Source organism: Ascaphus truei, chromosome 3 (genome assembly GCF_040206685.1).
Source record: "Ascaphus truei isolate aAscTru1 chromosome 3, aAscTru1.hap1, whole genome shotgun sequence".
NCBI lineage: Eukaryota > Metazoa > Chordata > Amphibia > Anura > Ascaphidae > Ascaphus > Ascaphus truei.
In genome coordinates, this window is record NC_134485.1 from 200,454,941 (window position 1) to 200,468,626 (window position 13,686).

General features: G+C 40.9%; 1 protein-coding gene across 1 annotated transcript in view; it reads left to right on the forward strand.

Moving 5' to 3' along the window:
• CALN1 (calneuron 1) overlaps positions 1-13,686 on the forward strand; it is a 695,584-nt gene that overhangs the window by 195,917 nt on the left and 485,981 nt on the right. Inside the window, exon 3 of the mRNA XM_075589949.1 lies at positions 10,056-10,199. Within this exon, the coding sequence (XP_075446064.1) occupies positions 10,056-10,199 (144 nt within the window). The remainder of the gene's footprint in view (positions 1-10,055; positions 10,200-13,686) is intronic.

Consider the following 13,686-nt stretch of genomic DNA (forward strand, 5'->3'; position numbering starts at 1 on the left):
GGTGCAACCCATGGAAGGTGGGCCCCCCGTACCCTTATTTTGCGTAGTGGAGCATGGGTATCGCAGAGTTTAAAGAACTCGGATTGGAAATAGTCGAGCGCAGAATCAGGGTCGGGAATTAAATCGATTCTGTGCCATGGGCAGTTGGTAAGGTCATCCAGAAACTGTTGTGGGTTAAAGTTTTTAAATGTTCTAGTGAGGAGAACTTTAGGGCTTGAATGGGGCGGTTTAATTTTTCTTACACAGTACACTATTGCATGGTCACTGAAAATATCAGGAAGGATGCCAGAGGATTGGATTCTGCTGGGGTTTGAGGAGAGAATCCAGTCTAGCAAGGAATGGTTATGCGATTTCAGGTTTATCCGTGTGGGTTGGGAAATGAGTTGTGATAGGTTAAGTGACTTGAGTTGTATCTGGATTTTGTGGTTTTTAGGGTCAAGCCAATTGAAGTTGAAATCCCCAAGAACTAGCAGCTCACTCTTCTCATTCAGAGAGGAAATGGAGCCAAGAAATTGGGTGATATCAGTCAGGAATTGTAGAGGGGCTTTAGGGGGGCGCTAGATGCCAGCAAGCAAGATGGGCTTAGAAAAGGGGAGGCAGATGTTGCCAACTAGAATTTCAAAAGAGGGTGGGCTTGGTGGGCAATTTAACAGTGTAAATTGTAATGTGTCTGCAATATAAAATAACACCCCTCCTCCTCTCTTTGACCTATCTCTCCTAAAAATGGAGTATCCCTGAATGGCAATATTTGCATCAGGGGTTTTAGGGGATAGCCATGTTTCTGTAAGAACGATGCTTTGGGTTTATGCATAAGGCACCATGCCCTTAGTTCGTCCAGTTTGGGCAGCAGGCTCCGGATGTTTATATGGGCGACAGATAGCCCTTTTTGGAATTTAAAGGTGGAATTCTCAGGGACATGGGACAGAGCTGAAATGGGAGGACCTGGGTTAGGTTCAATATCACCTGCTAAAGAGAGTAACAGTATGAGTAGAAGTTTGGGTAGTTGTTTGCAAGTTGTAAATTTGTGGTGTTTGCCATTTGAGTGAGCAGTGGTTGGTGTGCTGGTTTTTAGAGTTCTCCACCAACATTCAGTAGATAGTGCAAGGCTTCTGAGTAGTCCAGGGTGTATGGTGATTTGGGTGTGGGCCAGGATGGAGGAGTTTGTAGTGGGTAGAGGGAGTAACATCTCCATGAGGCCAGGAGAAAGAAAAAAGTTAAAATACATAGCAGGTTCATGATGCCAGAGGTAGGCAGTGCTGCAAGGAGCTGTTGTGAGCAGAGTGAGTGTGAGCAGACTAAACAGCAGGTGTGTGCCTGTTCCTTGTCAAATGTTTAGCTGTATTGCAATGCTAGAGTCAGTTCAGGGTTTCAGTGTATTGTACAGTCAGTTTTGGGAGAAACTGCAGTAAATAAGTTGTAAAGGGGTGGGGGGTTGAAATAGGCAGGTTAGCAAGCTTGGGATCATAGTGTGATCTGAATAGTTTACCGTTTGTTGTCTTGAGTAAAAGAGTTTGCAGTAGATCCGGTCCCCAGTCACCTCTAGTCAAACTATAGTCTAACTGTATTTATCACTTAAAAAGCTCACTTTAAATGCCTCACTGTCTAATGCCTAATGCAGTTCCTGCAAAGATGCAGGAAAGGTGTTGGTATTATACAGATAAAACAGTCACATGACCCTCCCCCGCCCGAATAAATCAGCTTGTTCCAGTTGGTCAATTAACAGCACAGAGTTGAGGGAAAAAAAAAAACACTTTTTAAATTCAAACATACTAACTTATATCAATTCTACAAGGCCAGAGTCAGTCTGTCTTTTACACAGGATTTGCCCTTTAGGAACATACTTATATCAATTCTACAAGGCCAGAGTCAGTCTGTCTTTTACACAGGATTTGCACATCAGGAACATACTTATATCAATTCTACAAGGCCAGAGTCAGTCTGTCTTTTACACAGGATTTGCACATCAGGATGGCATGCATCCAAGTGTTGTTAAGGAGCTAAGTTCAGTAATAACCAAACCATTACAGTTTATATTCAAGGACTCAATTTCCACAGGCTCAGTACCACAAGATTGGCGTAAAGCAAACTTGGTGCCTATATTTAAAAAGGGAGCTACTGTACATAACAACCAGTGTGTATTAGACCTGTAAGCCTAACATTAATAGTGGTCCAGCTACTTGAAGTTTTTATAATGTACTATGCGATAATATTCAGGAATACCTAATGGAAATAAAATTACTGTATTAGTAATAGTCATCATGGATTTATGAAGGATAGGTCGGGCCAAACTAACTTTATTAGTTTGTTTGAGAAGATAAGTAGGAATTTAGACCAGGGTAATGCAGTTGATTTTGCAAAGGCTAGACAACAGAGAGTTGTTCTAAATGTAACTTTTTCATATTGGGCTAAAATTGTGAGTGGAGTACCTCAGGGATCGGTATGGTGACCTGTGCTTTTTAACTTATTAATGACCTTGAGGTTGTCATAGAGAGCAAAGTCTCCATCTTTGCTGATGACACTAAATTATGTAATGTAGGAGAATCAGAGCAGGATGTAATTTCTCTCCAGAAGGACTTGGATAGAATGCAAATGGACAAGTAAATGGCAGATGAGGTTTAATACAGATGCATGTTAGGTTATGCATTTGGGAAATAAGAATAAATAATATAAAAATTGTGGCTTCCTTGCGTTAGGATGCACAGCCGACGGACCTCCTGCTACCTTCACTCACAAGCGGACATAGGTGAGATTATACTGAGCACTGTATATGTACCCACACTTTACCGGAGCTCTATATCATCTCCGTATCTTTCCCTCTGGGCTCATTCATGTGATTAACTATCACATTATCATCTGTTTGATCTCCCCTCATTGAGTCAGTCCCTTGTTTATTGTGTGTTTGCTCTCAGCAGGTCTCTTCTTTTCATGGAGTATCAGCTTCTAATGGGTTAATTTAGTTTTTTAAGCATTATTTTAATTTTATATCTGTTATCTTGTTTTTATTTATCTCATATTGATTATCCTTGTCCTATATTGATTAATATTGTCTTAATATTATTGGTCACTTGCGCTCTTTGTGTTATTGTTGTTATAGATTTGGAAAATCTTTGTTTGAGCTGCATATTTCCTTAGTCCTAAGCATTGTACTTACCTGTATTTACACACCTTGCTCAAAACACTCCACTGACTATTAATCACCATTAAGACTACAGGTTGACCATGTATATCCAGGCTATGGGTTTACCTAGTAAACCTCTGTGTGGCGGCGGTGGCATCCCGGCATCTTCCCATGCAACTACTGCCAATATGGCTGCGCAGCGTCAAATGCCAATGGGAACGCTAAGGGACGTAACAGCATCACATGATGCTTGTTGCTATGACAACAAAATGCTATGTGGCATTGCGGCGACATGTTACCATGACAATGTGACATCACGTGACGCCTTGGCGCCATTAGGCATCCCGTTGTCATAGCAACTTGATGCAGCGTGACGCTATTTGTTTGTATCCATGTTTCTCTGATCTGCATCGATCAGTTATTTTCTTAGGCAGCCCTGCATATACATATATGTATATTATCCATTGTGGATTATAGCTGTGATCACTATCACCAGTCAATTCGGGCATTAGTTCTACAGCAATATTCTTTTTTGCAGAGTGACGTCATGACGTCATGCAGTGCCCCATTATCATGGCAACTCGGCTCCATTTGACGCCGCACAGCCATACTGACTGGAGTTGCAGGGGGAGATGTCCGGAGGATGCCAGGAGACGCCGCTCAAGGCAAGCGCTACCTTTTTAAAAAAAAAATCTCCGGGTTGGCCTTCAGTAGAAGGTGGCAACCCTGCCTATATCCTCATGGAGAATCTAGGTATTATTGGCACCAAAAGGGTTAATAAAATTAAACCACTTAGCCCCTCCATCTTGCACTCCTCCAAGATCTTCAGGGTCAGTGACCCCCTGGAATGAAAAGATTGTAATAATCCAATGGGCTGATGCCCAACATCGCGTTATTTGAAGACAAGGTAGCATTATCCTGAAAACAATGTGACGTTAAGGCAACGCCAAGGAGATGAAGTGTGGCTGTTATTTTTTTCTTGCAATTATCTTGGTGAATAAGCCATTAACTCAGGGGAAATAATGTCTGTTCCGGTTTTGTTTAGCGTCACATTATTTGCCCTGATTTTAATGTAGCCTAGTAAATCCGCATCAAGTTATCACTGGCCATGGATACATACAGTGCTGCAGGTATGTGAACTAAGAATTGCTACTGCATAACGCACCTTATTACTGCTGCGGCCAAGTTTATTCGAGCATTTGCCCGTTCTTGGCCGCAGCAGTAGCCTGGCGCGCGCCCGAGAGTGACGGGCGCGCGCCGAAGCAGTGGAAGAGCGCCCTCCGATCGGGGCGCTCTCCCTACCGCTGCCGGGTCCGCCGGGTCCCCCGGAACCCCCTGCCGCTGTCCCGCGATCGCGGGACACCAGGGCTCCCTCGGGGAGCCCCTGGACGCGCGTGCAGGGGGCGCACGCTCCCGAAGACGCGTGACCGCGCGTCTATGACGCGCGGCACGCCGAGGGGCGGCCACTAGCAAGCCGGGAAATCTCCCGGCTTGCGGTACCGGCCACACTTTAATAAAGTGTGTCGGTAGTGTACATGAATGGGACATATTCGCTATGAGGTTTTACTGCGTAAGAAACCTTCCATGCTGGAAAATGTGTAGCCCATTCTTTTGAATGAGTTATAAGAAGCCATATTTACTAAGCCATACTGAAAGGTGTCTTATGGAGTAGCACTGGTTAGTTAAAATGCCCCGTACCGCTTTCATTGCTTAAGTAGTTGCCACTGCTATTGTATTGTATTGTATTGTATGTCTTTATTTATATAGCTCCATAAATGTACATAGCGCTTCACAGTAGTAATACATATCATATAAATAACAAATAATATAAATTACATATCATGGGAATAAGTGCTTCAGACATAAAAGTAACATTAAGGAAGAGGAGTCCCTGTTCCGAGGAGCTTACAATCTAATTGGTAGGGGAACATATAGAGACAGCAGGAGGGAATTCTAGTATGTGTCCAGGATTATCCAGTGCTACTCATATGCTTCTTTAAGCAAATGTGTCTTAAGGTGGGTCTTAAAGGTTGATAGAGAGGGTGCTAGTCGGGTATTGAAAGGAAGAGCATTCCAGAGGTACAGGGCAGAAAGTGAGAAAGGTTTAAGGCGGGAGAGAGCTTTAGATAGAAAGGGGGTAGAAAGAAGACATTCTTGAGAAGAACGCAAGAGTTGGGATGGTGCATAGCGAGAAATTAGCGCAAATGTCAGGGGAGTTTTTTTTAATTTTTGCAATAAATAAATTAAGCAGTGATTTAAGTGCTCTGTTTGAAGCGTATCCTTAAAAGCCATGTACTCCCTTTTTCGTTTTGGTCCCATTTGAATATTTTGTATTGTGACCATGCCAATCTTTTTAGTATACAAACAATGTGATATTATTTCACTTTGCGATTAAATCATGTATGTGGTTATCCAGACTTATTCACTGTTTAGATAATTTTTGGAAAATATACCTTTTAAATTAGGGATTTTTTTTTGTTTTTTAAGAAAAGTGATAAGCCCCAAAGAAGCTAGTCAGATTTTGACGCATCATGATTTAGGTGCATACCTAGAGGGGCAAAACAAAGTTTGTATAGACAAGTCATATTTTTTAAAGTAGACAAAGACTGTAATCCTGGGATGGGTTTCTTTAAACTATTGTACAAAAAGTGACGACCCAGACATGTTTTCCTCAATATGAAAGAAAAAGTTAAAAAAAAATATTACATATTTCTGTGTGTGGGTAGATGACGGAGCGGCCAATATGCGAGGTCAGTTAAGAGTCCACACATGCATTTTATGGTGAACCAAAATATTGAGTGGTTTATTTCTCTACAAACACTAACAAAACATTGGGCACCCTGTCCCTTTAAGGTAAAACACAAAGCATAAAAAGAAAGCTTTCATTTTGGAGACTAAATAAACAGTACAAGCCATAACTATCTGACTGGCTGTATAGCCCAGTTCCCAGTCCAAAATACATAAGCTACTATCAGGGAACAATGTATATGAAAGTCATCTTAGTACTGTATGATGCTCCAGCATTGCCGGTTTCTCCAGATGCTGCTCCCAGGAAGTCTCTTGCCCTATTCCTGTGCAGGCTTCTCTGTAGTGTGGGGCTTCGAGTTCCCCCCTGTAACCAGGCAAATCCCTCTGGTGAACAAGAAGCCTGGATCCCTGTTGTTGATGCTAGGTGTGAATCCCAGCTGGGTCACAGGGAATCCTCTGTGACCTTCCTCTTCTGCAGACCAGGAACCAGAACTTGAACAGAGACTCCAACAGGGAATCTAACAAGCAGTTACGTCCTGCCTTTTAAATCCTTCTCAATCAGGAGTTCATTACATCCACCTCATGCAGCTCAGGTAAGAAACCTGACACCAGTGTGTAGTTTCCTGCCTTGTAAAGGGTGTGAACTCAGATGCACATTTTGACAACCTCCCAAGAACAGTTTTACTGTTACAAATATGGGAGAACAATTGAATGAAAAAGGTAACTGCCAATATCATGGGTACTGACATATTAGTGGGAATAAAGCTAGTGGGGCATAATGGACTACACTGGCAGAAAGTTCAACCAAAAGATAACTTTATACATTTTGCAATGGATAATTGGGTGTCAACCCATGCACTCCCCCTTGATGAATTAACTGAGTTATATTTGTTTCTGGGGACTCCCTGACTACTTGTAGGATTAAATGAAGTTGATGAGAACACAATCAGAGCCCCCCAGCTGTAAGGAGGAGGTAAAAGGAGGAGATAATTTAGCAACATTTTAAGGGCCTTGCAGGTGCCCATCCTTAGAACATAAAAAAAAAAATCAAATATAAGATCAAATATTTAAACTGTTTCTCTTTTCTGCTGTTTTTCCTGTCAAGGAGAAGAAAAGTATGTGCATAAATAAATCCAACACAATACAATTCCCTCTGAAGACATTAGTAAGTACACTACTAGGCTTCTCTTGTCTGAGCTAGCGCCTATATATTGGTCTGTCCCAATAATACCCTTCTCCCTCTTCCACACCTGCTCTGTTGCATTCATAAACCAGTTCAGATTTCCTTCTCCAACCTTTTCCTTTCTCTCATTGGTTTATTTCAGAATAGGTCTAGTCTAAAATTGAATGAACAAATGTCAAAAAGCGCTGAGACGTTAATGTTTGCCTTTACCAGACATTTTTAATGGAACTTCTTGTAACCTCACATGAAACATGGGCATCCACGAAACAGATTAAAAATAACTGCACTAAGGTCGATTAACCATTCCCTGGTCTCCCTCTCTCTCTCAATGTTTTCTAGTGTGATGGACTGACTAATAAAGATTAGAAGTGCTTAGGTTTACTGATCAAGACATCAATCTAAATCAGAGCTAGCACATATATCCACCCATAAAAACCCAGAGAAAATTGTTATATACAAAAAGATAAACATGGAAAAATTAAACCGCATTACCAATGCACTCATGAATTATCTTTTATTATTATTCAATGTATCAATATGTATCATATTGGCAAAAGTCAGCCCAGGTTTAAATACACACAACAAAATCATTGGTACTGTGTTAGTTGTCTCCCCATCTAATGATATACCTCCTAATTATCTGAAAGCATGTACGGGTGATCAGTTTTAGGGAGCATGAAAGTGCGAGTAGGGACAGCATCAAAATCACATTAATACATATAGGTTTGCAAACCCAAAAAGGAACAATGTTTCCTTCATGCATATATAGCAGAGACAGTAAATTATCCAAGTGTAATGTCTAAATAATTGGATACAATCTGTCTACCAATAAAAGCCCATGATAAGGCCAAATATAAGCACTTATTCTCATCATATAATCATAGATCTGGGATGAATACTCAAGCTATGGGAGGAGAATCATTAGGCCGTGATTATACCAAAAACCGCTGGTGGCGTCGCATGGCACGAAGCCGCGTGACTCGAAACTAAAATACATTAAATTAAAGTAAACATACCTGTAGTGGCATGCGCGCTGCCTGGAGCTGCAGGGTGGATGACTGGTAAGGAGACAGAGGAATTTGTTATTGGCAGGCGATGTCTCCCCGGTATAATCAAGATGCCGCTCAGTGGCAGCGCAGGGTAACGTCACAGGATAGCGCTGCCGCCCTGCAGCTCTTGGTATAATCAAGGCCTGAAAGAGTAATAAAACGATAAAATATCACCATCTTAAGGATCGACATGGTCCTGGAAAAAACTGCATTACAAGTAAAGAGCTGTTCTTGAATGCCAGCTGCCCATCTCACGTCTATAAAAATGTGACATAAAGTCTTCATGAAGAATCAGAGCAGAAAGAAAACAAACTTGCTTTTTCATGAAGTCAGTAGCACCCAATGCAGCAACATGCGTTTCACACCAGCATGCTTCCTCTGGGGTGAATGTCTAGTGAACTGGATGTACTCTTTATAGGCCAGGAGCAGCATACCAGGATGTATTACCCAGAAATACAATTTAAAGAGATACACACATTGAAAGTCAAAACAACACATTTACTTATAAGAATGCACAGCCTTCATTCAGTCCACTGGGTACTTGTGTGTCTAATCTTTAAATTCATATTTAGCCTCCAATTTCAGGAGGGCATTGTTTATATTCCCATGTCTTACCCCAGGCTAACATGAGGAAACACCACATAGACGTTCAGCATGAAACCTACAGATATGTCTTGAAACAGGGGTATCATTATTTTTGCGGGTGTCTCTCAGGTGTCCCTTGACCCATAGTTCTCTCCCCGTCTTCCCAACATACTTATTGCCACAACTGCAGGTGAGAAAATATATTATTTATGTTGTCCTGCAATTGATATTATGTTTAATGGTGTACACATGTCCTGGGTCATGCCCAATAAATGTCTTACCCTCTGAATATATTGGCAGGCCTTACAGTGGCCCATTTTAATGAGCCATTCACACACCAGAGAATAAGGACTGCTACTGCCGAGTATTGACTATGCACCAGTGTGTCCCGCAGATTTTCAGACCTTCTGCTGGTCATAGTCAAGCGACTGCTCATACAAGGAAGTAAATCACTATCCTCCTGCAGTATTGGCCAATGCCTGAAGGGGTCTATTTCTAAATCGATAACACTGGAAATTGTTTCTTCTGATGAAACGTACCACAGCTTTCATATTTTCCTTGTGTTCTTTGTCACAAAATAAAACTCCTGTTTGATTGCTTTAGCTTTTTTATGAGCCCTCTGCTATATCATGCTTTAAACCTGTTGATCATCTTATTGGCCTCCACTTCAAAGAGCTTGTCTGTGGAACAGTTCCACTTAATCGAAAGGAGCTGTCAAATGGGTACTCCCTGGATGGGACAAATGATCTAGTTGCCAGATTGAGGCTGTTAGTCACCGTTTCTTTCCTGTGTTTAGTAGTAGCGATGTTACCCTCTTCATCTATCTGAATCTAGAGATCTAAAAACTTCATACAATGTGGGTTAACCTCCATAGTTAATCTCAAATTAAGGTAATTATTGTTGAGTGTAACAACAAATTCATTGAGGAGAGAGGATCCTCTATCCCATAGCAGTAGGATGTCATCGATATATCTAATCCACATAAGTATCCACATAAGTATGTGGTTAGTATATTTCGACATTGTCAGAAAAAACATTTGGCTTCTCTCACCACACTACATGCATAGGTATAATTGTATGCCTAGCAGTTGTTCAGTGGGCAATGTTGAAGGATAGCTTTATTAAGTTTCCTTTTTAAATAACTTTTTTTTTAATAACTTTTTTTAACTTTTACTTTCACAATGTATTTTGGGATTTGCAGCCCTTTTGTTTTATTGAGAAAAAGAACAATACTATGTAAACTGGCCAATTCGGTAAAAATTAACAACTTTAGGTTGACAATCCTAGTGGATGTTCAGAAAATAAGTTTATGCAAATGGGTTTCTAAATTCTCTTTGATTAAGTTAAATTATTGCAATTTCTTTTGTAACAGAAATCCGTGAAGCATTTCGAGTGTTGGATCGAGATGGTAATGGCTTCATCTCTAAACAAGAGCTGGGTATGGCCATGCGATCGTTGGGTTATATGCCCAGTGAGGTTGAGTTGGCTATCATCATGCAGCGCCTTGATATGGATGGTAAGTAACAATGAATAATGCTCTTGTTGATGTTATCCAAAATTCATGGTGAGATGAACCACATTGGGAAAATGGCACGACATGTTTACCATATTTTGTTGACATACGACTGCTAATATACATAGATACAATATCTTGTTGAAATACCACTACTGATAATCAATTCTCCACAGTAACAAATGCATGCAGCTTTTACAAGAATATCTGCTGCCTAAGAAATTTTAAATTGTTAAATCTGTGATGAGTTAAGGTTTGGAAAATCTTTTTCTAAAGCTTTGAAATGTTCTGGTGACCAGAGCTGCCTGGTAAAATAAAGAACAAAAAAATATTCTTTCAATTTGCACAAGACTTTCATTTGCTTTCTATTATATTTGGAAGACATTTGACATTTTGTTCTGTATACTTGTCATATGAAATATGGTACTGAAAGAAAGACTGTTCTAATTCATGTTTAAATGTAAAGCCTATAGAACAGCAATGAACAGTGCGACTGTACTTAGATTTTGCAAAGGCCTTTGATACGCTGCCACTCAAGAGGTTAGTGTACAAAATAAAGAAAATTGGACTCTGTAAAAATATTTGCACCTGGATTGAAAACTGGTTGAAGGACAGAATGGTCATAAATGAAACCTTTTCAGGTTGGGCTAAAGTTGTGTCCAAGTACTCAAGGATCGGTATTTGGACACCTGTTTTTCTAACTTGTTTATTCATGATCTTGATGATGGCATAGGAGCACATTTTTCATCTTGGCTGATGTAAGGTAGTAAAAACAGAGCAGGATGTAATTTCTCTCCAGAAGGACTTGATAGACTGGAAACTTGGGCAGGTAAATGGCAGAGGAGATTTAATACAGATAGATGAAATGTTATACATTTGGGAAACATGAATAAACAGGCGATTTACAAATGTAATTGGGCAAAAGTAGGTCAATCCTTGATGGAGAAAGATTTAGGAGTGTTTGTATACAGCAGGCTTAGCAATAGTGCTGAATGCATTGCAGTAGCTGCAAGGGAAAATACGATCATATCTTGCATTAAACAAGGAATGGATGGAAGAGAAGTAAGCATCATTTTGCCCCTCTAAAAAGCATTAGTAAAACCACACCTTGACCATGGAGTATAGTGTTTGACACCACTTCATAAAAAAGACATTATGGAATTAGTAAGTAAAGAGAAGAGCAACCAAATAAATAAAGGGGATAGAAAATTTGACTTACTGTATGAAGAGATGCTATCTAATTTAGACTTTTTTTTACATTGGAAAAGAGGCATCTAAGAGGGGATATGATAACTATATACAAATATATTCAGGGACAATACAAGGAACTTTCAAAAGAACTATTCATCCCAAGGGCAGCACAAACAACAAGGGGTCATACATTAAAGTTGGAGAAAATGAGATTTCACAAGCAACAAAGGAAATGATTATTTACAGTATGGACAGTTAAAATGTAGAATTCATTTCCCATGGAGACTGTGATGGCAGATACAATAGATATCTTAAAAAAAAAAGTTGGATATCTTTATAGAACGTAACGTAATACAGGGATATACCAAATAAGCTAACATGGGAAGGGTGTTGATCCAGAGAGTAATCTGATTGCCAATATTTGAAGTAAGGAAGGAAACTCACTTGGCTCACAGCTTCATGCAACATTACCTACCTCTGTCATAATGAACCTGCTTGTTATCTCAACACTTTTCTTTCTTGTGGCCTCATGGAAATGTTTTAAAACCAGAGACAGAACATAAAACACAGACAAAGCTCAGTTTTTAGCACATCCAGTGAGACTCATACACGGTACAGTGCCTAAATATATATGTATAAATATCTAATAAGTAAAATGGTCTTTTAGTTTTACATTTTTGGCCAAAATTGTTGTAAGCCCCTGAGCCAACGCCAAGGCAGACCACATATCAGGGGTCCCTAACGCTAATATAAATTCTTAATAACCTGTGTAATAACAGGAAGAATGATTTATAGTAAATCTGTCAATATTAGTTGCAAAGTTCTGAGTCTGACTGAAGCTTTTATTAACCTGTACATTACCAGGAGCTTGTTAGGTGTCCAGTATGTTTTACAACTCATGGAAATGTTACTCTATATATCCAATAAAAACTCCTCCCTCCTGGCCCACGCCCAGTATCACCAGACATCCTGGATTACTCAAAAGCCTTGCACTATCTACTGAATGTTGGTGGAGAACACTGGAAAAACAGTACTCCAATCACTACTCATCCCACTGGCAAATATCACAAATTTACAACTTGCAAACTACTCAAATTTCTATTTATACTGTTAGTCTCTTAAGCAGGTGATGTTGAACGTAACCCGGGCCCTCCCTTTTCAACTCTGTCCCATACCTCTGAGAATACCCCCTTCAAATTCCAAAAAGGTCTATCTGTCGCCCATATAAATATCCGGAGCCTGCTGCCCAAACTGGATGAACTAAGGGCATGATGCCTTACGCATAAACCCAAAGTCATTATTATCACAGAAACAGGGCTAACTCTAAAAACACTTGATGCAACTATCGCCATTCAGGGATACTCCATTTCAAGGAAAGACAGGTCAAAGAGAGGGGGAGGGGTGTTATTTTATATTGCATACACCTTACGATTTATGCACCTAAATTGCCCCCCAAGCCCATCCTCTTTTGAAATCCTAGTTGGCAAAATCTGCCTCCCCTTTTCTAAGCCCGGTCTTATTGCTGGCATCTACTGCCCCCTTAAAGCCCCAAACAGAGGCGCATGCGCGACGGTGTGGAGGATGGATGCATAAACCTTGAGCTCCGTCCCCTGCCGAGCTAAAAGCAGTAAAATATCCACATAAAAGCCAAATTTTTACCTCAGATTCCCCTAAACCCAAACGGTGAACTTACCAGGATGGCGCCGCAAAGCATGAAAAAAAAGACAGCGGGAGATTTAAGGAAGTATCTGAGCAGGTCTGACTCGCGGAGCGCCGGAGCTGAAATGGCGCCGAATTAAACTGCTGGCTCTATCTTCGACCGAGACAAGGACCTGACAGAGGGACCCGAACAACTACCGGTCCGCCGTTGTGACTTCGATAGGCTCTATCGAGATCTAAAAACCCTCCTTAATACTGAAATCCAAGAACTTCGCAAACAGGTGCAGAGCATGGGGGAAAGAACAGGAGCACTTGAAGAAAAGATGGCGGCCGCATCTAAATCATTAAGGAAAATCGACAAGCGCACCACACACCTTCAAGCTGAAATATCAGAAATAGCAGACCGGCAAGAGGATGCGGAAAACAGGGATCGCCGCAATAATATCAGGATATGCGGCGTCCCTGAAGTGGTTACCGATGTAGAAGGGTTCGTCTCCCGCTGGTTGACAACTTTGCTCCCCGATTTACCCGAGGCGGAACTCCAGATGGACTGCTGCCATCGAGCCCTCAGGAGCAGGCCATTAGCCACAGAACAGCCGCGGGACGTGATAGCCAGACTCCATTATTTCCGATCCCGGGA